Source organism: Dipodomys ordii, unplaced genomic scaffold (assembly GCF_000151885.1).
Source record: "Dipodomys ordii isolate 6190 unplaced genomic scaffold, Dord_2.0 Scaffold5, whole genome shotgun sequence".
In the NCBI taxonomy this organism is placed as follows: Eukaryota; Metazoa; Chordata; class Mammalia; order Rodentia; family Heteromyidae; genus Dipodomys; species Dipodomys ordii.
In genome coordinates, this window is record NW_012267221.1 from 17,460,983 (window position 1) to 17,488,570 (window position 27,588).

Genomic DNA, 27,588 nt, shown 5'->3' on the forward strand with positions numbered 1-27,588 from the left:
TAATAAAGTAATGAGGACATTTCTCTTGCATTCTTGAGTAAAATTAATCCATTCAAAGAACTAAGATCTGAGCAAGGGTAACAGTACAGTAGCAAGCATACTCTACAGTTTTTCATATAGTGAGAAAAGGCAATCAACACAGATCAATTCTAATAAACATATTCTCCTAACAGAACAGGGGCTTGAAAAAACGGTTTTATTCAAAAGATATGCCATATGGGATAATTTTTTTATTAAAATTCAATAAGTCATAAAATGGAGACAATTTCCAGCTAATGACTTGTACTTGAACAGTGATTGCAAAGCAGGGAAAATAGTAAAAGCCTTAATATAAGAACCTAATAATTAACTCAGCAGGGCTTACACCTGAGAAAAATGTACCAGGCTGTGAATATAAGGGCCTTAATTTGGTGCAGAAGAGTTTGTGATATTATGAATAATTTCTGTGGAAAATAATAATAATGACAACAGTTCCACACATACATTGAGTCTAACAGAAGTATACAAGTTAAGGTGTGAAAAGAGGATACAAAAATGATGTTAAAGAAGTTACTCTTCTCAATAAACTTAGACTATTATCTGACACATACCATAATTTCTCAAAAAGAGAAAGAAAATGCAAATCTAGGAAGAAATAAAAAATTGTGTAGGCTGTAAACTGATAAGGTATTCCATTCACTTGGACAGAAGAATACATCATCACCTTATAACATTTTGTGTTTTGCTCTGAAAACTATCAATATACTCTATGATTTATTGTATCAACGCAAATTATAGTTTATTGTACAGATAATTTTGCATATGAGGAATTGAGTACTTTGCTTTGGCAGATCCATGTTGGAATTGTGCCACAGAAGAAAATCACAAAATCACACAGGAATAAAGTTTGTATGACCTAGAAGGAAATTGTTTTAGTATGGGTCATGAATCCTCAGGTGAGTACAAGCAGCACAACCAGTCAAAACTGGTTAGGACTCCCAATGGAAGGGCTTATCCACCCTGTATAGTTTAGGAGACTTTGGGGACCATGGATATATCCCAAGAGTGACATGATTAGGATTGAATCAGAATGAAATTAATCCAGTAAGTGGAGTAGAGTAGCTAGAGGCAGAGGAACTAGTTGAGGCTCCACTTACAATGGTTTAGCACAGTGAATATGTAGGTAATGGTGATGAGGAGCAGAGGTTGATTTGTCAGACACTAAGGAAGGAGAGTATGGGTGATGCTACAACCAATAATAAAATAACATAAAAGGTGGGAAGATTCATGGATATCTAAAATTTTCAAATATAACAAAAAGATTAAATCAATTAATAACAACCAATAAGAAAACTTTGCAAGCTATACTTTCAGGAAGTTGTTGTATAAACTCAGTCACACACACACATACACACACACACACACACACACACACACACACACACAGAAGATCCTCATCCATGCATACATATTAGAACAAAAGAGGGGATAGACCTGTGCAAGTTTGATTCATTTCATACTACTTAATAATATGCAACACTATGTATGAAGCAATTTTACCTCTTTGCTGTAGTCGCTATCTGAATCACTGCTAAGTTCCTCAGTATTCATATTTTCCAAGTCAGATTCCCCAGGGGCGATTGGCACTGTGACTGTGAGGCTTGGATTATGAATAAATGATTGATAATCACTTTCTTCCATCAAGGTTTTGTCCATACTGCTTCCATAACCACTGAGTCTCTCTTTTTCATTGTGAAAATGGTAATCTTTGCTCATTTCAGCAAGTGTGCGGTTTGAGATATAGTTTTCTTTTTTATTATTTAGATTTTCTGCTCGTATTATCTCCTTGGAAATCTTGGGCTTTTTAGAAAATGCCTTTAGAATAAATTCCCGTAAGGTCTGTTTCACATAATTTATTCCCCTTTTAATTCTGGCCACTGCAATCTGAAGATTATTTGCATCAGTGTCTTCTTCAATTGCTGTAAGATTGTCTGAACTAAATGAACTCAATAATAATGCTAGAAACAGATTCAAGACCTGTGACAGGTTGGGATGAGATAGAGAAATAGGGAAAAAGAAAACAAAAGGAAGAAAATAAGCACACTTTCCTAAAAACTCTCAATAATATTAATTAATCAATGATAATAAAATTAAAGCATCTTTTCCTGCACAGAAAAAGACATGAGAGGTGGAGAAGATAGTAAATTCCTCATGGGTCTCTCATGCTGGGCCTGATGACCTGAGGAAGCAGAGTTCTAATCATGAAGAATTACCGTGGGGGACGAGACTGGGCCCTCACCATTATTATTACATAATTTCCATGTTCATTCTGTAATAAGAATCCTTTTGTCAAATTCCCTTCAATTAATGTAAGAAGTTAAAACATTTACTTATTATTACTACTTGTTACTTGTAAGAAACAAATAGAACAAGAAAATCAGACCAGTACTTATAGAACTGAAATAATTCATGCCACCTCTACTCACTTTTCCCAGAAGGTAAAAATCGCTTGTTACAATCAATGGAACAGATAATTCTTATTGAGTTACTATAATAAAACAGTTTGTCCAAGTATGATGCCAGCTCACAAATTAATGTTTCTTTTAAAGAGGAAAAGATAGCTCTCACTGGTCTCTCATGTCTAGCTACTGAGGAGGCTGAGATCTCATGATCACAATTTGAATTCAGCCTGGGTAGAAAAGCCCATGAAGCTATCTCCAGTTAACTTCCAAAAAAGAAATTGGTAGACTCAATTGGACTCAATTGGTAGAGGGTTATCCTTGAACAAAAAGTTAAGGGACAGAGTCCAGGCTGACACACAAAAAAGATAGATAGATAGATAGATAGATAGATAGATAGATAGATAGATAGATAGATAGATAGATAGATAGATAGAATAAAAAAGAATATAAGAAGCTCAGCTCATTGGAGTCTGAGCATGTAACAAAATGACACTGCTGGTGTCATTGTCTATCTCTTTTTATCTTGCCCATGTAATTGTAATCCCTCTGTGTGGTATTCCACAATAAAAAAAAGTTGTAAAAGAGTTCAGGACAATTTCTACCCTTGAAGAAACCCCCTATTTTCAAACAAAACCATTTCTGTTGTCTCCCTAAAGTAAGAATCCATGTGACTTCTCAGTCTTAAAAAGTTTTCACAAAACTATGAAGCATAAATTTTATCTAAACATTAAGTTGCATCTATAATATAATGTAGCTGCAACTTAATGTAAGTCTCTTCATGGCCCAAATAATATACTTCATAGTTTAAAAAAAATCAAAATTACCATAGAGGAGAAAAGATTTACCCCTATTCTGGCCACCTCTAAAACAACTTGTCAGAATTATAAGAGCACAGATTAAAACTGTGCCAAAGAAACTTCTGGAAGTAGGTGGTTAGGAATCCATGATGATTAACTTGAATTGTCAATTTGATAGGACTGAGAAATGCTTTAAAGATGAGTGGAACACAGCTCTGGACAAGCCAGTGTGTTTCAGAGAAGGGCGACTAAGGGGAGGAAGGCCTGTTTTTTGATATATGACATTATAGGATGATTTAAACACTGAGTTTTAAACTACTGGACGTCTGAACCTACCACGAGGTTTCCAATCACCATGACCATCATGTAAACAATAAGGCACATGGTCTGGCCAGCCACCTCCATGCAGTCCCACATGGTTTCTATCCACTCTCCACACAGCACGCGGAACACAATGAGGAAGGAGTGGAAGAAGTCGTTCATGTGCCAGCGAGGCAGCGTGCAGTCCTCGTTGATCTTGCAGACGCATTCTTTGTAGCTCTTACCGAAGAGCTGCATGCCGACCACAGCAAAGATGAAGACGATGATGGCCAACACCAAGGTGAGGTTTCCCAGCGCCCCCACGGAGTTGCCGATGATCTTTATTAGCATGTTTAATGTTGGCCAAGATTTTGCCAACTTGAATACCCTGAGCTACAAATAAACAAGAGCCATCCATTATGAAACATTTTCTTTTTAGATCTTGATTTTTTTGTAAGTCTAAAACAGACTTTGAATGGTACAATATTGTTATTGTTAACTTGCTCAAAGCAATTATTCTTCTTCATTTCAAATTCCTGTTATTCTGCTAGGCTTGCTACAATGTAATTACAACAGGAAGTGTGTGATTTTTATTTTACATGTGACTAGAAGCTTCTTATTGTAGTTTTAGAGCTCATTTCTTTTAGAATTGGTTATTTAATCTTAATTTTATTTTCTGATACTTTAGTGCTTTCATGAATACATCAGAATTAAGACTACATGGAGAAATATGTTTCTGATATCAGAAAATTACTTTGGGGATAATACTTTGGTTGAATTATCATATCCATAAGTTGAGTGTTCATATAATTTCTGAAATTATGTAAAGCATAATAAACTTCTTGTTTTGAAAGAAATTATTAGCCTATTAGGCAAAATATGTCTATTATGTTAGCATAATATTTCAAATTAGATCTAGATTCAGCCCTAAGATCATAAAGTGAAAATATATATGGGGTTTTAGTTCTTCAAGTACATTGGAAATAAATGAACTTTAAGGCCTACTCTTACCTCTTCATTCAACCTCTTCAATGTTTTAAATACTACTACTAATAATAAGCATAGTCACGAACACTTATATTATAGAATACAGTGGCAAGGTTAGCTTGTCCTTACCAGTCTGAATGATCGCAGAACTGACAATCCTTCCACATCAGATAGAAAAAGCTCCACTAAACTTAAAGTCACAATAATGCTGTCAAAAATATTCCAGCCTACTTGGAAATATTCATAAGGATCCATGGCGATTAATTTCAAAACCATTTCAGCTGCAAAGATGCCAGTAAAGACCTAAATGAGAAATATGTTTTCCTATTATTATTGAAAACAATGGAATCAATTAATTAATGATAGTTTAGCATTTGCTGTGTTCCTCATAGGTGTAGATATTTTATAAATGGATGTTTCACTAAATCTTATAAACAGATATAGGTAGCTCTCATGTAAGAATTGGAAGGTTAAAATGCTCTAATTGTTCTGTCAGATAACATGTAGAGGATGAAATTAAAATTCCAGAGAAGTAACTCCTTTGGTAATTAATCCCTCTCCACAAAAAATGTATGTGGACTACACATTGTTTCAGAGAAAGATATTATGGAAACATTCATGGATACTGAAATTTTGAGCCAGTTTTTGTTTTGTTCTTCATGTTGTCTGTCTACTTTTAGTAATAAAAAAGAACACATTGACTCTGTTTAAAGATTTATCACAAGAGGGCAAAAAAGTAACTCGCACAGCAGTAGAGTTAACGTCCAAATCTTTGACACAGAGTGCATTCCAAACATAATTAATTCATGAAACTGGTATTGGAGCACTCACTAAAAGTGGTAATAGTGAAAAACTTGCTTATGATTCATCTGGGTTAACTTTGACTCATAGATTTGGCCAAAGATCACTCAAATGAAAATGTCCAGGTCTATCATCACATGGGTTAATTTTGTAAATAATGTAGCTCCAAACATTATTGAGTATCTCAATTTGGGGTTGTGGTAGTAGGTAAGAAATATGGTTGAATCCCTTGAATTTACAATGGTACATACAGTAAACTTGGAGATGGTACTTATTTGACAAATCCACACCTCCATTAATAATTACAGACTAGATGCTTCTACTAAACACCAGTGGCTCACACCTGTAATTCTAGAACCTGTAATTTTCCTGTGCTTCAAGAGACTGAAATGCTCCAAATCTCAGTTCAAAGCCAGCCTGGACAGAAAAGTCTATGAGATTCTGTTTTCAAAGTAACAAGCAAAAAGCCAGACTTAAGGCATAGCTAAGTGGTAGAGCACTAACCAAATGAACAGGCTAAACAAGAATAGGTTCAAACTCCAATATCAGAAAAACAGAAAAAGAGAGAGAAAGAATGCAAGAAAAAAGAAAGAAATGAAAGAAAGAAACAAAGAAAAAGAAATAAACTAGATAGTCAATTATCAAAGATAAACAGAGGAAAGAAAGTAATAACTCAGAGGTAAAACATTGACCTTGATTTTCTCTTCTTGGTAAAATAAGTTTATAACGATTATACAAAATAATGGGCTTCATTATGGTATTTTCACCATGGATATTGTGTACCTTAATAATATTCCCCCCTAGCGCTTTCTTTACTATCCTCCCTTCTTCCCCTGTCCCTGGTCCCCTTCTTTCCAAATCCTTCCTTTAATTTGCATGTCAATTTTAAAACCTTGATTCTGCATAAGAGAGAAGCATAAATTTTGTTCCACATGCAGATCTACAGTTTTATTTTTTCATCCAGGAAATTACATAATTTCTGTCTTTTGAGGCTGAATAAATGTTTAATTCTTGAAGAGAGTTCAAAATATTTATCCAAGATCAAAACTAGCAAGAGACTGGGTCAAAATTAAAATTCAAGTCTTTGGAATTCCAAAAGCCAAATACTTTCTCCCTATTATTCAAAATGAGATGGTAATATTTTTTCTAAAAATACAAGGAGCATCTACTTTATAATTATAATATATGTAAAATGTATGAAAATTATGAATGTTGATAGTCATGCTGTAGACAAAACCTTTAACTCATAAAGTGACAAATGCAGAAACAATATTATTTACAAAACTTAACACCACTCTAAAATTATTTAAAAACACCATATATCACCAGAAGCTGGACTGTGCACATGGACTCTTATGATATATTATAAACATGCATAATTCCCAAATACAGATGCAGTGATTTAAAAAAAATGGAAATGGTGATCAAAAAGAAAAGCTGTGGGTACTCCACACTCAATACAACACTCACCAAATTTCCCACAGTAAGAACATTTTTGAATTCTTCAGTCATTGGGTGGTGTTCCATAGCCATAAATAATGTGTTTAGAACTATACAAATGGTAATTGCAAGGTCTACAAAAGGATCCATTACAATAAAATAAATAAACTTTTTGAATTTTATCCAATATGGGGAGCAATTCCAGATCAAAAAGGTGTGTGCAAATCTGTACCACCAGGGTGGGCATTTTTGTCTGGACTCTTCAAGTTCTGAGAAGGGAAAAAATTACAACAGAGAGTAAGAAGTCATTAATTTTTATATCTTATTCATAATTAGATACAAATCAGCAAAACTATGTAATATTCTAAAAGAATTGTGCTTTAGACAGCATAAAAGTTTTTTTTCTATGAAACCATAGTATCTATACAGAAAAATTTCTTATTGCATCTGTACACTTAGATCAAGGAGCGGGGAAAGGAGTAAAATCAAACAATGACTGAAGGCAGACATATGTACATCTCTCAGATAAAAATACACCAACATATCAGACATAGAAGGACTGATTTTTGACATTACAGGAAGGAATAGGAGAAACTATAGGTCTCCTTGGCAAAGGCCAAAATTTTCTTAATAGAGACCCAGAAACACAATAAATCATGGCAAAGACATAGCAAGCAAGATCAATAGAAAGCCCATGGATTGGGAGAGAATCTTCACTAGCCATACAACAGACAGGGGTCTCATATCTAAAATATACCTGCAACTCAAAAAATTAAATTCCCCAACAACAAATAATCAGAGAAACAACTGCCCAATAAATAAGTGGAATAAAGACTTAAAGAGAAACTTCTCTGAAGAGGAAATAGACACATGAAGAAGTGTTCAACTTCTCTAGCCATAAAAGAAATGCAAATCAAAACATTGAGATTCTACCTCACCCCAGTTAGTATGGCTATAATCAAGAACTCTAATAACAACAGATGTTGGAAGGGATGTGGCCAAAAGAGGAACCCTACTACATTGTTGGTGGGAGTAAAAACTTGTTCAACCACTTTGTAAAGTAGTATGGAGGTTCCTTAAAAGACTCCACATAGATCTCCCCTATGACCCAGCAATCCCACTTTCGGCATTTACTCAAATGATCACAAACAAGACCACACTAAAGCTACCAGCACAACTATGTTTATCACAGCATCATTTACCATAGGAACCAACCCAGATGCCCCTCAGTAGATGAATGGATCAAGAAAATTGTGTGTGTGTGTGTGCGTGTATGTGTGTATAAAATGGAATTCTATGCCCCCATCTGAAAGAATGATATCGCCACATTTGTTAGGAAATGGAAAGACTCAGAAAAAATTATATTAAGTGAAGTAAGCCAGGCCCAAAGAAACATAGGACCCATGGTTTCCATTATTTGCAATAACTAGTATAAGTCTAGGACAAGCAAAAAAGGTCAAAAGCTATGTACATATGACCATATATACATAGTGAAATGAACTTCAAGATAGGGACACAGGTATTTTTTTCTTTCTTGCTATTGTTTTTTTTAACATATTTATAATGTACTATGTGATTTTTTATTTCTTTTTTTTATTGTGAACATACTGAACAGAGGGGTTACAATTACATGGGCAAGATAATGAGTACATTTCCTATGAAGCATTTTAGCCTCCTCCTTTGTGATTTTTTTTATTTCTTTGGTATGTTCTTCCCCCATGGTATAACCCCTGTTTTCACTGTATTTGATGTACATTTTTCTAATTTGGGGAGGAGAAGGGAAAAAACAAAATGCTTAAATAGGGATAAAAGTTGACCCATTGTATCAATGAGATGTACAAGACACTATGTTGAAAACAAACTACAACGTCAGGATTGGGGGCAGGGGGAAGAGTTGGGGAGGTGGAGAGGGAAGGGATTGTGGGGCAAATACAATGGAGGGGGTAACAATGCTGGATAGGAAATGTATTCATGTAACTGTAACCCCTCTGTACAGTATCTTTACAATAAAAATATATACATTAAAAAATAAGGACTGATGTTTGAGAGTGAAATGTTTGCTTTTAACAGCATAAATATATTTTTCCATTTCTTTGATCTCAGAACAATAGTAAGACAATTCTATTCTGGTTGGGAAAAACTTTTACTGATGTAAAAAAACACCAGAACCAATGGATAAGAAATAATTTATGAAAGAACTCACTAGTCACCCCATTGGTGTATTTTATTCTCACCTTAATAGTATGGGATGGATTAAAAACTTGCAGTTATAATGGGAGGGTAGTGGGGATAAGGGTAAGTCTATAGACAAGGTCAACCCCAGGGCACATTCCACAGAGTAGAAAGCAGCACGTCTTTGAAAACTGACACCTATGGCTGTCTTTGCTTATTATAGGGAGACTTTCAGAGAGATGAGGTCCTTTCTGAGACTGTACAGCGAGAAAATCACACAGCCCTGAAGCAATGTGGCTTTCTCTAGCTAGTACTTTAATTTATCTTTGTAATGGCATTTCACATGATATTTATTTTTAATCACCAAAAGCAACATCCATTATTAACCACATAAAAAAGATTTCATCAGTTTTTTTTAAATTACTGCTAAAATCCAGTTTACAATTTGAAAATTCTTCCTCAGACCTTCATGGAACTACTTAAAGGTGAATTTAGCTTCTATTTCAGCTAAGAAGATAAAACTACCACATACCTTCCACAGTGTTTGTTAATATGCTTGCTCTACTCATTGCTCTTTGTCTGAGGTGAGGATCATTCAGCATATCCTCCGACAGGAAATAAGAACTAGACCGTCTTTTTTTTCTTATTTGATTACTTGTGCCCTGAAATAAAAAAGATGATTAATTAAAAACTTAAGGGTAGAATTCTATCTGGTGTTTGATGCCTGTAATCCTAGCTACTCAGGAGGCTAAAATTTGAGAACAAATTTCAAAATCAGCCTGGACAGGAAAGTCCATGAGACTCACCTTCAGCTAAACAAACAAACAAACAGAGCCTGAATAGAACTGGAGCTGTGGCTTAAGTGGTAGAGCACTAACTTTAAGCAGAAAAGCTCAGAGACAGTGCCTAGGCCCTGAATTCACAACCACCACCACAACCAAAAATAGATTCTAATAAAGTATATCTATAAAGTAAAATCCTGCTTAGGTAGTTAGAGTGAATAATTAAAAGAAAGACTTCTAGAGTTTTGGGTCCAGGTTATGGATCTGCTACTTGTGAACAGCTGAGTATGGATCATAAGCAAGTTACTAGACTGTTTCATCATGGGTAAAGTAGAGATAGAAAAACTTGCCTCATACTGTGGGTGAGCATTGAAACTTAAGTAAAACAAATCTAGCTGCTTTTGTGGTCACAGAACTTCTGCCATCTCCCTATCTTTTTGAATATCCAATTTATACAAATATCCTGCACCACTGAATGTGTAATGTAGCAGAATTCACTATTTTCCAATAATATTTTCTATAATTACTCACAGTTGGGTAACAACACTAATAAAAGTTACCATAGTGAGTATAAGATGATAAAGGACTCAGCCTGAAAACAACACTCTGCACTGATGGAAGCTGTCGTAAAATGAAGAAAGTAAGCACCATCAGTAAGAGTTGATGCTGTACAGCTCTAGAAGTTATTGCCATGCAGGAATATGAGCTCAGGGACACCAGACATAGTCATTGTTTAAAGTGACAATGTCTTATTTTTAAGCATGGTAGCAAATTTCAATTTAGAAAACTATACTTGTTTAGTGCAGGCCAACACATACCTTGTATACACACATATGCACACACATACATATGTCCACAAATATTTCCACAACTCCACAACTGTCATCTACCTGCCTTATGCACTATGCAATATATATTTTATAAAACTATGTATGTTAATATAGTTCATATAAGTATACAGTCTAGAGTTGTGTAGTTGCAAAAATATAGTCATTTATGTATGTATATTACATATATAAATGTTCAGGCATATATATGTGTGTGCATGTATACATGTATGCACATATGTACAAAAACAACACATCACTATGTAGAGATCTCTCTATAACCACATTTTCTTTGTTACTATCACTAATTTTACTGATTTTTCTAGAAGCAAATTACTTTCCTTCAAGCCTAGCAAGACTTTATTTTCCTGATAATAATTTTTTCCTCTAGACATGTCCAAAGTATAGAAATTTTATCATTTGCCATTTTTTCATCTAAACTATGTATTATGCCAAACTTTTATTGCAATGGTTGCATTTATAATGTCTCTGCTTTTGCAATTTTGGCTTTAAGATTGCAGGCTTGATTTTTTTCTATGTCAAAAATAATCCTTTAAATAAAACCACTTCCTTTAAATATGTGTAATAATCTCTAATTCTGATATATATTACATAATATTTTACACATTATGCACATCATTGAAAAAGAAAACATAAAAATAGATCCATGCAGTTTTTACATGCTTACTAATAAGAAAAGAAAAAAAACCTTGACAGAAAGGCTGAAGCTGTATCATGCAAGCATAAAGGTGTCCAAGTTATCTCTGTGCACATGCATTTATCCAAACTGAAACATGTGTGGCCATGGCTTTGATGAAATTTTATTCTCACTTAAAATACTACAAAGTCTGCTAATAGTAATACATTAACATATAGCATATATTAGGAGCCTGTAGGGTTAGTCCTAGCCCTTGAGTAGTGCAATAAAGAATAGTGAATGGATTAAGGAAGCATCCTAGAGACTCCAGGAATCTGAAAGATGTCATTTTCTTGCCTAATAAATCTCTATAATCATTCAGGATTTCTTATTTCTTGATACTGTTTTGGAGTCTTATCAGTTTTGTGTTCATGTGTATTTATTTGAGTCAGTGTATGGGTCTTAGCTCTTTCATTCTGTATTCATAGTTGGCAGAGGAAAAGTCTTTTTTATTTATTTTTTTTATCATTTTTTTTTGTTGGTCGTGGGGCTTGAACATGGGGCCTGGGCCCTGCATCTTAAGGTCTTTTGCTCAAGGCTAGTGCTCTACCACTTTGAGCCACAGTGCCACTTCCTGAAAGGTGCTTTTCAAATGAAAGCAGCACGTTCCATTGCTGTAGGGAATTAAGCACAGCCATTCTGAATTATTTGCAAGGTAAGAAGCCTGCTTTCCATTGGAGAGTCAGCAGGGCAGGGAGGTTAAGAACCACAGCTGTGCAACATAGGGTCTTAGTTTAAACCTCAGCTTTTCTTTAGTTTAGTGATAAGAACAAACCCCTTTCTTCCCCTGTGCTTCACTTTCCCCATTCACCTCATAGAGTTCTTGAAATCCTATGTTTTTGCTACAATAATAATTGTTATTATATATATATATATATATATACATATATATGTAGTTGCCTGAAAAGACAGTAGGTGGCAAATAATCTGAATTTCTTTATTGATATGGGATGTATTATCAATGGATAAAATTAGCACTCTCAAAGCATTGTGTGCTGATATCTCTCTCTACTTCTCTCTATAGGTATCTTTATAAAATCAACGAGTTGTAATTTTTAATCACAACATCAATAGATAAGTACTTTTGCAAAATGGGATATAAAGTATCTTGGAAGAGATGCATATAACGAAAAGTGAATCAAGTAGGTAAATGAGTTAAAAGTTTGAGAAGTATTTCCACTTTCTAAAGAGTGAGGTAGGGTTGCAGAATGCAGTGCCATTCATGGGCCAGAAGCAGGCCCTCAGCAGAGAGACTGATGCAGAAGAAAAATCCCAGCCATGCCTAAGCTATGGAAAATGTCCTTACGCTCTCATCAGAAGTTGCCTTATCTATTATCACCTCTGGAAGAAGCTGTCCATTGGGGAGCATGAGGGCTGAGGGTCCATCAACCAGAGACACCACACCATTGCAGTCCACGGCACTGTGCATCTTCCCGTTCACTGGCAGCATTGGGGGGGACCTACTGGCCTGGCTGATGTTACTGCTGCGCCGTTCCCAGGGTCTGTGAGGCACAAACAGTGAACCCCGTCTGCTCTCATTGTCTCCAAAAATGCTGTGTTCATCATCGGCAAATTCTGTCTCAGATCCTATCTCTTTTCCTCGCCCCTTGAAGCTGAAAAGACTTGTTCGGCTGCTGCGCCTCGCAGAAAACAAGGAACCAGGGATGCTGAGTGGTGACTGTAGAAAAAGCAAATAAATATAAGGTGACCTGTGTTTGAATAGCAGTAAAAATCAGAAAACTACCACTGAACTTCTGGACCTGATGGCAGAAGATAATTTCCCCTAAAAAAAGGATGAACTAATTTGGTAAATTCATTCTTTTATGTCCAGGTAGGTTATCTACATAGCTCAATGTGGTTACATCTTACAGTGGCCTCTCTATTAAGCACATAACTCATCTTGTTTGATAGGCATAACTTATAAAGAAATTATTCATTGAAATCTGTCATTTAGCTTATCGTACATCAGTCCCAATCTCCAGAAGAAATTGTAACTTTTTTTTTGAACTTTCTTAAGTGTAAAGACCCTGTAAACTGTAAAGACCAACCATCATCTTCTCTGTGTTACATAACTTGCAAGTACACTGTATGACCTGGAGGTTTTTTAGTACCACAAACTTATAAAGTCACAAAACTCAGAACATGCAGAAGAACTTGTCCTTGATCAAAGGGGGATGGGGAGGGGGGTGGAAATTAAACCTAAATGACCCAGGTCCAGGATGAACTGTTCCTATAAACCAAAACTCAAGGTAAACTCTTTGAAAGCATCAAGTTTAATAAACACCAGTACTTGCTATTATAAAGACAAATTAACTGTCACTGACATGAATCTGATGAGATTTTCACCTTACAACAAGCATGTGTAGTTCTTGTCAACTTATTAAAGCTGATGTCATGTGTTTTCATGTTCCACCTCGCCATCAAAAAATCTTTTAAAACAGTTTTGTGGACTCTGTATTCTATTTCTGTGTGTCTCACAGGGTCTTGAAGTTGCATGGGCTAGAAGTTTGAGATTTTAAGTGAAGGCAAAGTTGAAGCAGGTAATAACTATGTGGTATGGAAGAGCACATAGGGAGAATGGAGGACAGAAGACTAAGTGTTGGATGAGAAGCATCTGAGCTAATGGTGGAGCAGGTGGCGCAGTGACAGGAGACATTAGGAGAAAAGCATTTTAGTTCAAGAGAGATGTGTGCACTAAGTAATAAAAGCAAGAAGGCATGAAAACCTGCGGTAAGAGTGAAACTCACAGTTTGGTGAGTTTCTGGGAAGGAAGAGAAAGCTGAGAAAGTAAAGCCAAAGGCTCTTTATGGTATGAATAAGATTTGGATCTTGTTTTCAGTGCTTGTTTAACAGAATATCATTAATTTCTCTGTCTGTCTGTCTGTCTATCTCTCTCTCTTTCTTTTCAAGCTGGGTAAGGGACAACTAGATTTTTTTTTTAGAAAAATGATTTTATGTCGATCATGTGGTGGAGGAAGTGTTAAGAAGAATAGAAACCCTAGTTTATCTTTAGGGTCTGCACACAGTTGTAGGCAGAGGGGCCTGAGGTATGAGTTTCAGATGAATAAAACAAAAAACAGTTCCACACAAATAGATAAACAGACCTCCTAAAGGTAGGTCTATAGTAAGTACATAAAGCTACTATTGAACAGCTTTTGTGATTGGAGGTGGAGGATGTCTGCACATTGGGTGCCTGATATTGACTGCTGATACCATTGCCTAGAGTGTGAAGAATCAAGATAAACCTAGTCCAAGATTGAGTATTTAACTGTATTTTTTTTGTCTTTTCTTTTTTGGTACTGGGGATCGAACCCAGGATGTTGCACTTGCTAGGCAAGCGCTTTGCCACTGAGCTACATCCCAGCCCAAGATTGAGTATTTAAAAGTGCAACTATTATATAACTATGAAAGTCACCTTATTATGTGAATAGTGTCTTCATTTTTATAATGGTTCTAAGCAATATATTGTTTTAGAAACTTGATGAGTAAAGAAGGTAGAACAATGTTGAAACTGTAATTCCCTTCAAACAACAACTTAAATCCATGTCTAATTTCTTTCCATGAATCAGCAGCAATAAATGGGATTTTCTAAACCTATAGGCACATCAATGAAACAACCCACATCCTTCTCCTGCGGTGTCTAGCCCTAGAGTAAACCCTGTGGACTGCTTTCCTGGGTGTGCCGACACAATTAGAGTGTCTGTGTTACCTGATTAGGGGTGGACAGTCTCTTCTCTCGTGCTCGTTTATGACTTTCAACACCCAGGTGGAAGCTTTTCCTTCTGATGCTCTCTTCTGATCCGGATTTGGACAACTTCTCCTCATCTCCCTTTTCCTCCCCACTGGAGAGTTTCTTCTGATTCTTTTTCTTTCTTCTGTTTCTTCTTTCCTTAGCACTCTTTGAACTCAGTTTGGATGTTTCAGAAGAACTCTCTGAGAGGCCCATGATTCTGCTTCGTCCAATACTTGTGTATTCAGCAGCTGCTACTGCTATTGCCTGTCGGGCCAAGACATTCCACATATGTAAAGCATCAAAACTCTGGGAAATTCTATTACAGGATACCCATCTCTCATCATTAAATCTCACTCTTGATTTAGTTGGGTTCTAAAAGTGGTAAAGACCAGAAGCACACTGTGTCTTCATCTACATTACAATAGAGCTCCATTGTACTTCAAAATCTAACTATTACTTGTTACCAGATTGCTTACCACAAAGCAATTTATATAGTTTATGTTGCAATTTTACTAAATAGTTTTGTGGACATAGAATTAAAAATAAGGAGTTCACATACCCAGTAATTAGCTCAATTTTATCAATAGAGTTATTGTACTATATAGCTTAATGGTACTGAGTATTTTGAAAACAAAAATTAAGTACTAAACATAATAGCGTCTGAAAAAACGGCCATCTCAAAAATCTCAGGTCAGCTAACACTATCCTAAAAAGATGTTCTAAAGTTTCTCTAAATGGTACATGTGGTAATTTGACACCCATATTATCTCTATAAAATTAGCTTTTAATGAAAGATAATTTTTTTTTTTTGTCCGTCGTGGGGCCTGAACTCTGGGCCTGGGCGCTGTCCCTCAACTCTTCAGCTCAAGGCTAGTGCTCTACCACTTGAGCCATAAGTGCCACTTCCGGCTTTTTCTGCTTATGTGGTGCTAAAGAATCGAACCCAGGGACTCATGCATGCAAGGCAAGCACTCTACCACTGAGCCAACTCCTGCCTGAAAGATAATTCTTGTAAAAGATTGAGATATAAGATACAAAGTAGTAGAAAGTAATTATAGTCTTATCTCATAAATATTACTAGAGTTGGTATTGATTCTTGTCTTTTTGTAATTAAAATTTTATTTTAAAGGTGACTGACAGAGGGGTTACTGATTCTAGTCTTTCTTTTCTTTTCTTTTTTTATTGTGAGAATACCGTACAGAGGAGTTACAATTACATGGGCAAGATAACGAGTACATTTCTTTTCAAGCATTGTTGCCTCCTCTTTGCTTCCCCTTCCCATCCTTTCCCATACTCCCTCCACCTCCCCGCACCTGCTCCTCCCCCCCACACCAAAGTTGTAAAGTTCGCTTTTCGACATAATGACTTGTACATCTTATTGTTGCAATGGGTCCACCTGTATCCCTATTTAAACTATTTGTTGATTCTAGTCTTTCATGTCTATAATTTTAAAATTTTGAACATATCTTATTACTAACTTCAATATATTTCTCTCATGAATCAGATTTTTCTTAAGCTACCCAGTTTTATGGATGAACAAAAGTCTAAGCTACAAGATAAAATCACTTTAACTTTTCATTTTCTTAATTTAAATATTTTCTCATTTTTACTAATGTTTAAAATGCTATGCTATTTGTACTTGCATATTGAATTTTCTCTACATCACAGATTACCATTCTGCCTTAATAACTTTAGATTCTGTGAGGATATTTAACTGGATCCAATCATCAAAAAATTAAGGATTTTTACAGCATATTTGAAATTATGTTTTAGTTATTCAAAGATTCCGCAGCTTTTCTCCTGAAAAGCTCTTTGGAGAAAGTTTAGAGATGACTCTTCAATGACGTGTGACTTGGTCTTTGTTATCACCTCCATAATTGTGACTTTCTTAATTTTCAAGTTTTAATTCTAGAAATATTCCCATTAAAAATTGATGCATATATTGCTATCTTCTCCATAATCTACCTGTTAACTTTAGCATTAGAATAGTTTTCCTTAAACCATGTTATAGAATTGTGACTCTGGGGAAATGAATCATTCGTATTCTGAACCTCTGCATAATCCCCTACACACTGAGGTGTTGTGAGTGACAGGTTTAGGACAACAACCTCAGAACATCTTAAACACTACTCATAGATGAATACCAGGAAGGCATTAATTCTAGCTCAGTTCAGAACTGGTTCCTTCATTAAAGGAAAACTGGGATAGGCTGAGCATAAGGAAAATCCAGGATAGGCTGGGCATATAGCCTGTGTTATACCTTTTGCATCTCTACCTATAGGAACAATTTTAAACCAAACAGCAGTACCTCAGCTTCTTCTTGTTCTTTTTTGAGTCGATCTAACATCTGCTGAAATTCTATCTCTTTCTGTTTAGCTTCTTCAATGTTGGCTTGATTCTGCTCTTCATAGGCCATGGCCACCACAGCCAGGATCAAGTTGATCAGGTAAAAGGAACCCAGGAAAATGACCACAACGAAGAAGATCATGTAGGTTTTGCCAGCAGCACGCAGTGTCTAACAAAAAAAGGGAAATCATTTCTATTTTGATAATAGGAAAAGGTTTTCATAAACTATGTGTGAATCTTGACATGGAGACATTTACTATTTTATATTAACTTATGATATAAAAGTATAAAAGAGTAAATTTAAAAATCCATGCCAACCTATCAAAATTAAAACAAACACATTTTAGTACAATAAATACAGTGATTAGTAGGTCATTATGTATAATAGTGGAATAATTTTGTTTTTCTCAGTTCTAAAATTAATAGGAAAATTAGCTCATATGATCTTTTGAAAATGTTTGAAGCATTATCTGTAGACTTTTGATGTGTTAAGATGTGTTAAGATTCTTTTCTTTTCTTTTTTTTACAGTCTTTGGGGCTTGAAATCTGGGCTTCGGAGCTGTCCCTGAGTTTCTTTTGCTCAAGATGAGCACCCTCCTACTTGAGCCACAGTGTCACTTCAGGATTTTTTTTGAGTAGTTTATGGGAGAAAAGAGTCTCAGGGAGTTTACTGACTGAGCTGGCTTTGAGCCATTATCCTCAGATCTCAGGTTTAACTTGAGTAGCTAAGATTACAAGTATAAGCCACCAGCACCCAACTAAAATGCATCCTTTAACATAAAATACTAATTATTTTTAGTTTAATGTAAGACATTATCCTCATTGAGTAATTTTTTTTTTTTTGGTTGTGGGGCCTGAACTCTGGGCCTGGGCACTGTCCCTCAGCTCTTCAGCTCAAGGTTAGTGCTCTACCACTTGAGCCACAGCACCAGTTCCGGCTTTTTCAGCTTATGTGGTGCTGAGGAATCAAACCCAGGGCCTCATGCATGCAAGGCAAGCGCTCTACCACTGAGCCTCAGCCCATGAATTTGTTTTTAACTAACCTTCTCATTAATAATTTTAAAGTGCAATTTATCTTTCATCATTCATTCCTTTTTTTTCTTTTGGCAGTATTGGGGTTTGAATTGATGGCCTCACACGTGTTAGGGAGGTGATCTCATTTAAGTCACTCTGCTAGTCTCTCATGCATTACATTTTACATTTTAAAATTGATTCAAAATAGTATCAACAAACTTTAAAATAAAAATCTTTCTCAAATATCGGATGCCAAGCAACTCAATCCCTTTTTCTATCAGTTTGTTGTTATTATGTTCTTCTTTTAAATACATTTCTATAGTGTAATTGACAGCTCATGAGTACAGTCATTTTATTTTTCATTGGAATTTCTGTATTAACAATGCCAGTGTTACTTTCTCTAGTGGTTAACAGAAGCATCATTGAAAGTCTACCTCTGTTAGAATATGTCCCATTAATTATTGCCTTTGAAAGCCTGTTTGATCTTTGTTATTTTGAATGGTGAAAAGTTATACATACCTCATGTTTCAGTTTGCATTTTTCTAATTGTGGTAGATGCTCCCGTCTATTTTGTATTATAACAATTGGAACCTGGTTCACTGAGGACACCTGGGAAGCTGGGAAGGAGGGTTGCTAGAGCACAGGCACTTAAGGAAACCTGGGCTAAGTAGTGTTGCTCTGTTCTCAGCCACCCCTCCAAATCATTTGTGTTACTTTTCTTCCTTACAATTTTCATGTCGTTTTTATACTCACTTACAATATTCTCAAAAGTTAAATAAATATATGAACACACCTCATGTAGAATTCATGAGGCAAGTGGTTCATTGCTATTTATAACAGAAAAAAATCATTTCAGTTCTTTTGGGATTTGGTGCTAAGAATACATCACAACTTCAAGAGGGTCACATCAAGGGATGAGGTGCGAATGAAAAATTATAGCACAAGAGACTGATATTATAAACTGGGGGATTGTTCATGGGCCATGAAAGTCTAGAGCAGGAGTAATTGACTGGAGGAAAAGTATTAGAGAAGTAATAGTTTAAAAAAATTAAGATATAGTTTTTTTATATAAGGCAATTTATTGTGACATTTCCATATATGCATTCATTGACCCCAAACTCATCCCCTCTATCAGTCTCTCTACTTCTCTTACTCCTTTTTAAAACAATTTTTCAACAGATTTCAGTGTTCTATTCTAACACGTGTATATAAAGTAGTCGGGCCACATTTATCACTAGTTTCGCCATCTCTAGTCATCTCTAATTTTTGCCTAGCACCTGGTACTCAACAAAGCCTGTTTCACATTCAGCCGTTCATATTCATGTATATACCAAAGGAGTAGGGATTTCACATGCATATATCATTGTACTTTAATTAGGTTGACCCTCTCATGTGTTCTCCTTTTCAATCTTTCCCACCTCACTACTATTCAGCAGCTTCAGTGAGTTTTATTATGCTACCTTCATATATAAAATCAATGCATTTCAGTGTCATTCACCTTCTATCATTAAGAAAATGTGAGTCATTGTAAACAGGAGATCAAAGTAAAACACATGGAGAGCCTATGAGAAAAGGAGAACCTCATGCACTCAGGACACCTCAATTGCATGAGGAAAACAGAGTGTTAGTAGCTTGAGAGACCATTACAGGATGTTTACTGATACTTCCTTTTAACCCAATAGGATGATATATTGAAGAAGAGAACATAGTCAATACCAGGATGAGAGATTTATTTATGTTACATGATGTATCCATTCCAATCATAGTACTAAACAGTACTGTTTTCTATATTTTCAACTGACAGAAATATTTATTTATGAAGCCAGAAAATGATATGCACCAAATATTTATGCCATTCATCCATGCATACTTCTCCTGGCACTCACCTGTTGGTAAAGGTTTTCCCAGTAATCCTGAGTCATCAGCCGAAACAAGGCTAAGAAGGCCCAGCTGAAAGTGTCAAAGCTGGTGTAGCCATAATCAGGGTTTCTTCCAGCCTTGACACAAGAGTAGCCCTCTGGACACTGACTACACAAGAAAAAGGACATTATATCTCAGCATGCCTTCAGGAGACAAGGTAAAGAGTTCCACAGAAAATGACAGTATCAAAGTTCCTTTTATTGGGGGACAGTGTTGAATAATGTCTAAGAACACATTATTGGGAGTCAGGAAGAAGTGGGTTGAAATCCCACTCTACTATTTGCTTAGTTGATGACCTTGTCAACTTGCTTGAAGGTACTGTTCTTTCCCTTTGTGAAATCAGGATTATAGTACTTAACTCACAGTGATAATATCGGTATTAGATTTAGATATGAGAATGTATATTGATTCCTCATCCTATTTTCTGCACATAAAAAAGCACTGTATAAATGTTAGATGGGATCAGCAACATCATCAACATCATCAAAACTCAGAAACCTCTACCAGATGTTATACAATAGTTCATGGATCAATTAGGCTTGATGTGAAGTCCTCTACCAAGATTGCTTCTCCAAATATCATTCTTGGAGTGAATTATAACCAGGAATAGTCAAGATATAACATTTGTGAAAGTTCATAGATTTGTAGCCTTAAAATATTGTTCCTTTTTTAAAATTGATGCATTGTTTTTCATGATAGCATTACATAAATGCAATGGATTATATAAATACAATGCTATAAGATTTGAGTTGGGAAGCAGCAACTATTTCTAGTTGATTTTATAACCCCAATGTCCCAAGTCTCCTGCAAAATAAAGCCACTATGAGGGAAAAATAGAAGGGTATTTGGATAAACATGAAGTTCTTAAAAATATCTTTACTTAAGTGTAAGGGGAACAAAAATCTACTTAGTTACCTAGAAGGCATATGTAGTTTGATGAGTTGAACTTTGGCATGAAAAGACAAATTGATTTTACTAGTTTTATTTCTAGTAAGAAGAAGCACTGAACTAAAGCTCTAATCAGCAAATTAAATGATTATGCATTTTTCTTCTTTTGCATCATTTAGAGTTTTAGAAAACGTTTACATACCCTGAATCTGTGCTGAAACCACAAAGGAGAGCATCTTTGGATCCCTCCAGGTAATAAAAATATTCTGTTTAGGAAAAATTTGAAGAATATAACATTACAAAATGTAAGATTTAAGAGTAATATAGAAGGTATATTAATGAATACAAAGACACCCATGTATATTCAGACCTGGTTCCAGGTAAAGAGAGTGAACTTATGTATTATTTTCTCTTACACTATTGATTAAATATTGATTGATAACTTCTCTAGGCCAGATAGTGAGTATAATAACAAACAAGATTGCTAACTTTGTGGATCTTCCTTTATGTTTGATGAAAGTAGGAGCTGGAGGTAGAGGAAAATAGTCCACATGAATCTACATGGGCATTTCAGACTGATTTACTTATGGTGTGGACTTTATTTATTCCTATGATATTCATGTGTTGGAGGTTTGCTCTCAATTCAGTGTTTACAGGTAGAACCTAGCGCAAGTGTTTAGATCCTGAAGGCTTTAATGTGATAAATGGATTAACCCATTTGTGGGTTCATTATTAGGATATAGGTACATGGTAGAAACCTATAGAGGCAGAAATCAGTTGGAGAGCACAGGTTGGGCACATTAGCAAATTAAATTTTCTTAAAATACCATGTTATCCACCCTCTTCTTGCTTATAAATATCACATGTATTAGGGTTATATGATCATATATGTATTTGTTATTCCTTCCCCCCTATCTCAGGCCAATCACTTTACAATTTATATCACAAGCCAACTATTGCTTCTTCTCTATTTATTTAAAATCTCAATATTCTATTCTTTATCTCCACTTGTTAGCTGGTTAATGGTGACTTTCTCCTATTTTGTCCACCTTTCTCTCATTAACTTCTGCAATCAATCCAGTTATTCACCTAGAAACCAAGAAGTCATCTTCATATTCCATATCACACCAGAAAACTGCATTTTGAAAAAGCACATGATTCTGGAATTACTGCTCATAGACTTGCCAATCTATAGATGGCTAGTATAAGATAGTTTACACTTGGCTACTTCTTATTTACCTGAAATTAAAGTCATTAAGAGTTAAGAATTTATATCTACACATCTTATATCTATTATTATATACATAAAACTATAATTGTTATAAGAAAAAACTATATGAAAATGTGTGAGGAAGGTAAATTCTCCTTCTCCTCTTCCTCCTCCTCCCCCCTCCTCCTCCTTCCTCTTCCTTCTTCTTGCTTTTTCCTTCACCTTTTCTCTTTCTTCATTCCTCTTTCTCATCTCCTTTCATCCTATTCTTCCTCCCCTTTCCTCCCCTCTCCTCCTCCTCTTCCTCTTCTTCCCCTTTCTCTTTGCAATGTGGTCTCAATGTGTTGCCCAAGTTAGTCTTGTATTTGTAATCCTACAGCTTCAGCCTTCTAAACAGCTGGAATTGCAGGCCCATACCATTGTGTTAGGCTATGATGTGAGGTTGAGCTTTTAGTAAAGAAAGGCTATAAAGTATGGAAAGGCTTTGCTCTCCAAAGAAACAAGAATGTAATCTGTATTCTGAAGTAGAATGACTAAGTTTCAAAATGAGATTGAGGAAAAGTGTAGAACTTACAGCTGAAGGCAAATAAGAAGGTCATAGAAGAATTGTGAAAAATAAATTTTTAGAAAGATATGTTATGTCTGATCAAGCAGGCTAGGACTAGAAAGAAATTGTTTATATAATTTTTCTAATAACTGAACATTAATGTCAAAGTACGCTGATTAAAATCTAGAATTTGGTCCTCTCTGTTAAAACATAGCTTTCCTGAAATTCATTTGCTTTTAAGAAATTCAAGGTCAGGAGGTATGGTTCAGGTGGTAAAATGCCAGCCTACTAAGCCTAAAGCCCAGACTTCAAGCCCCAGATTTTGTTTCCTTTGAACCAAATATTTTTTGGATTTAACAATATAATACCCTGTGTTTCATGTTCTTTCTTTTTATTATAGATTTTGACATAATTTGCAGCTACTTGACTGCTTGAATTCTTGAGTGTTGGGTTTGGGCATGCACTACCACACTATTTTCTTTTTCTTGATTACTTTTTCAATGGCTTCAAAAATAGAACGACTTTATGAGAAGAGTCTAAATATTTCTACAACTATGTGACTCTCTGCATTTGACTATAAATCTTTGTCACTCTGATTAAGTGAAGAACTGTTTTTCAAATTACCTGTGATCCTGCATAATCAAATTTTGTACCTTTTGGTATTTTTGAAAAACTTCTCGGGCTGGGAAGGTGGCTCAGTGGTAGAGCGCTTGCCTTGCATGCCTGAGGCCCTGGGTTCGATTCCTCAGCACCACATAAGCAAAAAAACTAAAAAAGCCGGAAGTGGCGCTGTGGCTCAAGTGGTAGAATGCTAGCCTTGAGCTGAAGAGCTGAGGGACAGCACCCAGGCCCAGAGTTCAGGCCCCACAACCGGACCCCCCCCAAAAAAAGTAATAATTGAAAAACTTCTCAAATTCTAGATTAAATATTTCTCCTGACCCAAAGATATCTTTTGAATTTTTACATGCTACACAGCTCAAAAGTATAATACCTCTACTTACAAGAATAAATATATTAGCTGGACACCAGTAGCTCATATCTATAAGAGTAGATACTCAGGAGATCTGAGAATCACAGTTTGAAGCTGGCCAGCGGAAGAAAAGTCCCTGTGGGACTATTAATCTTAATCTCTGATTAACCCAGAAGTGCTGCTGTGGCTCAATAGGTAGAGGGCTAGCCTTGAGCATAAAGAGGGTCAGGGACAGCACCCAGGCCCCTAGTTTAAGCCCCACAACTGATGACAAGAAGAAGAAGAAGGAGGAAGGGGAGGAGAAAGAGGAGGAGGAGGGGGAAGAGGACAAAGAGGAGAGGGAGGAGGAATAAACATATTGATGGGGGAGAAAGAGGGATTAGGGGTGACAATGATCAAGATGCATTCTACTCATGAACTGACATGTTGAACTGAAACCCTTTGTATATCTACTAAAACGTAATTTAAAATATTGAAAATAAACATTAAATTAATTGAGCATAATAAATTATATGACAAATGCCATCAAATAATAAGTAATAATAAATTTTTGAGTTATATTTTTATGGATGTTTTATTATTAGTATGTGTGACAGAAATTATAAAAATTCCTACAAATCTGAGCATTACTCATCCTATTGATTATACGTGGTCAGAATTCTTGAGCTATAAAGAAAAATTGATGTATTCTCTTTTATAAAACTATAAACAGAACTTCAAATTAAATAAACATTAAATAAATACTTTGGCAGGTTTTCATGCCAAGTGAGCCAGTACTGACATTGTTAAAGAATGCAATTTGGTTTGAGTCAAGTGATTTTAACCTATGTCACAAACGTTGCTATGTGCTGATTTGGAGACATCAGTGTGGTGAATACATGGTGTAAAATTCCAGGGTAATTGTGGAGGATTTCCCCGCCTGGATCTTCCTAGGCCCATAAAATTTCTATTCTCATAAGCTCTTTACTCTTTGACTCATCTTGAGTAGACAAAATGAAAGATGAAAAAAGTACATAAGACTATTATAATATCACTAAATTGGTTTATGGCCTCTGTGTAGTTGTGTAGTTGTGCTAATAGGCAACAAAAAAAACCCCAAAGGTGATACATCTTTGACATGTGTTGCATCACTTCAGCATTTACTGATGGATTTCATTCAGTTTTCATATTCAATGCATACTTTCTGGCTGTATAAAACCTTTCCTGTGGAGGAAGACCAATCAGTGCTAAAATAGTAGTTAAAACTCCATTGGAAAATGTGTTTCCTTTATGTAAAAACCATACTATGTATCTGCACCTACAGAAGTATTTGTTTTACCAGAAAAGTCACAGTACAATTGAAGAAGGTATTATACAAATACTGACACTAAGCAAAACTGAATGAATGAACTGCATTGTCTTGGCCAAAGGTATTAGCACTGGTCCTGATGGCGGGGAAATTTACCTTGGCTAGTATTATCTTTTATAAGAGAGAGAGAACTGGAAATCATATGTATTTCATGTTCTTATAAATACTCACAGGATGTAAAATTACAAGGCTTAATGTATTATACCAGAATGTATTTTCACAAGGCAAATTAGTTTTTCATGACCCACAAAATAATAAAAACCAGATCATTTATAAGTCTAGAACACAAAGAGTGGGTCTTTTGAGTACAATAATAGCAAAAAAATAGTTTGAAAGGCTTCACACTATTTAGAAGAGCCAGTAGAAAGCAGAATCACATGCATATGTCATCAAAATTTCATGATCAAAGAACTTGGATGTGCATTTCTCAACCCAAGAGAATTTATCTAGACTTGTAATTCTATACAATCATTGGGGATTTGAAGATAGAACTGGCTCTCAAATTTTCTGAGTCAAATGGCTTCCTACAGATGGACAGCTTCATCAGTCTTCTCTCCTCTATTACCATAAAAACTTTGTCCCCTTCCTCTTTCCCCTGTGTTTCTTTTTCTCCTTATGCTTGGAAGGATAATGTTAAAGCAAGATTTAGTGAACAGTATCTCCTTTAGGTGGTCTAACTGAATGTTGTACATACCATGTCAAATTAAATCTTTACATGATTTGAGGAGATTCTCTAGTTTGGCCTAGAAAAATGATATTCCAAATGAGATCATTTGTTCAAATTGAATTTCTTGTCCTTTCTTTAGCTACAAGTACTCAGATTACTTGCTCAAATATAAGAGCTTGCAATACTTGTAAAACATTCAAAGTTAAAATATACCAGAAATTGAATAAAGAAAGTAAACAAGAAAGACAATCTCTCCAACCAGGAAAAGATCCAATATCAGAATGTTTGACAAATGTCAGTAACAGTTGCCTACTGGAGACCCTAACATTTCAAGGCATCCCACAAGGATCAGCCTGTTCAGGGCAAATTTTTCTACATATAGAATCTAACAATGTGATTATTTTTGGCCAGGTACAGGGTCAACTTCCTGTCTCAAGGAGAGGAAAATAATGAGCCCATGTGAATTATGGATCTAATACAGCTACTGTCAATTCATATTGCAAAGTCAATTGTCTCTTAATTTGTACTGTGGAGTAAAGAACTATTTCCCAGCAGGCATGAATTCCTCCAAATATGTACTTTTTGATAGAATACTCCTTCCCTAGATTGGCATAAATGCAAATGTAGTTAAGGTTAAAAAAGTCAATTAAAATATAATTCCAGAAACTAGATAGAAAGAAGGAAAAATGCTAAATTCCTAGCCAAATGGTAGTAGTATTTTAAATATTTTATTTACAAACATTTAGTTTTCTTAAGTCTTTTGTTATTTTTCAATTTATTTTATTTTATTGTAAAGCTGCTGTACAGAGGGGTCACAGTTACATGAGTAAGACAATGAGTGCATTACTTGTGGATCATTGTTACCCCTTCCCTTCCTTGTTGTTGTCCCACTATCCATCCCTTCCCTCCTCCACCTCCCACATTCCTACCTTCCATACCATCCCCCACCCTCTTACCTCACACACCCAAAGTTATAAAGTTCATTTCCAGTATACTGTCCTGTGGGTATCCTTGTTGCAATGGGTCATCCTGTGTCCTTCTTTCAGTGTTTTGTTATTCCCCTTCCCCTCCCCAGATTAGACATACGTATATACAAGATGCAGTGTACCAAAGTCAAGTAAAGCGACAACTGGGGATATGCCACAGGGGAAAGAACATACAAAGGAAACAACAGCAGCAACAACAAATAAAATCACATGGTACATTTCAAACAATAACAATAAAGACAGACCTCTTGTGTTCCTATCTTGGGGTTCATTTCACTTAGCATCATCTTACGTGATCGTTTGTGGCTTTTGAGCATTTCAGCTTCAAATACTTTTATTTACAATTTTTTACCAAGTTGGCTAGATTGTTTATTTCTATTTTGCTCAATGAGTGGGAAAGGAGGCATTTAGTTAAAAAAATGTGTACTGCTCTTCATTATCTAAAGAGAGTCCTTCTCTTTGTTATCTGACCCCCTTTAGGGACCAGTATGTATGTTGGAATGTTTTCTTGTCTCATTATTCTTGAATCAAACTAATAAGGTGTGTCTGTTCATACATAATGTCACTCATATACATTCCATGTGTTAGAAAGGGAATACAATTGTGATCTTATTTTTACTAGTATTCAACACTCCTGTGATAAACTCTATATGGGGCTAATTAATAAGAGAACACAGTCATGATTTATTTAAGATACTCTAATACCCACTTTTGA

General features: G+C 35.5%; 1 protein-coding gene across 1 annotated transcript in view; it reads right to left on the bottom strand.

Moving 5' to 3' along the window:
* Positions 1-27,588, bottom strand: part of Scn9a (sodium channel, voltage gated, type IX alpha subunit) — a 78,864-nt gene that overhangs the window by 43,397 nt on the left and 7,879 nt on the right. The window contains exons 7-17 of the mRNA XM_013027294.1: positions 25,053-25,070; positions 21,348-21,411; positions 20,224-20,365; positions 17,286-17,492; positions 14,954-15,241; positions 12,551-12,922; positions 9,471-9,600; positions 6,797-7,035; positions 4,655-4,828; positions 3,575-3,931; positions 1,540-2,016 (exon numbers count right to left, since the gene is read on the bottom strand). Coding sequence (XP_012882748.1) covers positions 1,540-2,016; positions 3,575-3,931; positions 4,655-4,828; positions 6,797-7,035; positions 9,471-9,600; positions 12,551-12,922; positions 14,954-15,241; positions 17,286-17,492; positions 20,224-20,365; positions 21,348-21,411; positions 25,053-25,070 — 2,468 coding nt within the window. The remainder of the gene's footprint in view (positions 1-1,539; positions 2,017-3,574; positions 3,932-4,654; positions 4,829-6,796; positions 7,036-9,470; positions 9,601-12,550; positions 12,923-14,953; positions 15,242-17,285; positions 17,493-20,223; positions 20,366-21,347; positions 21,412-25,052; positions 25,071-27,588) is intronic.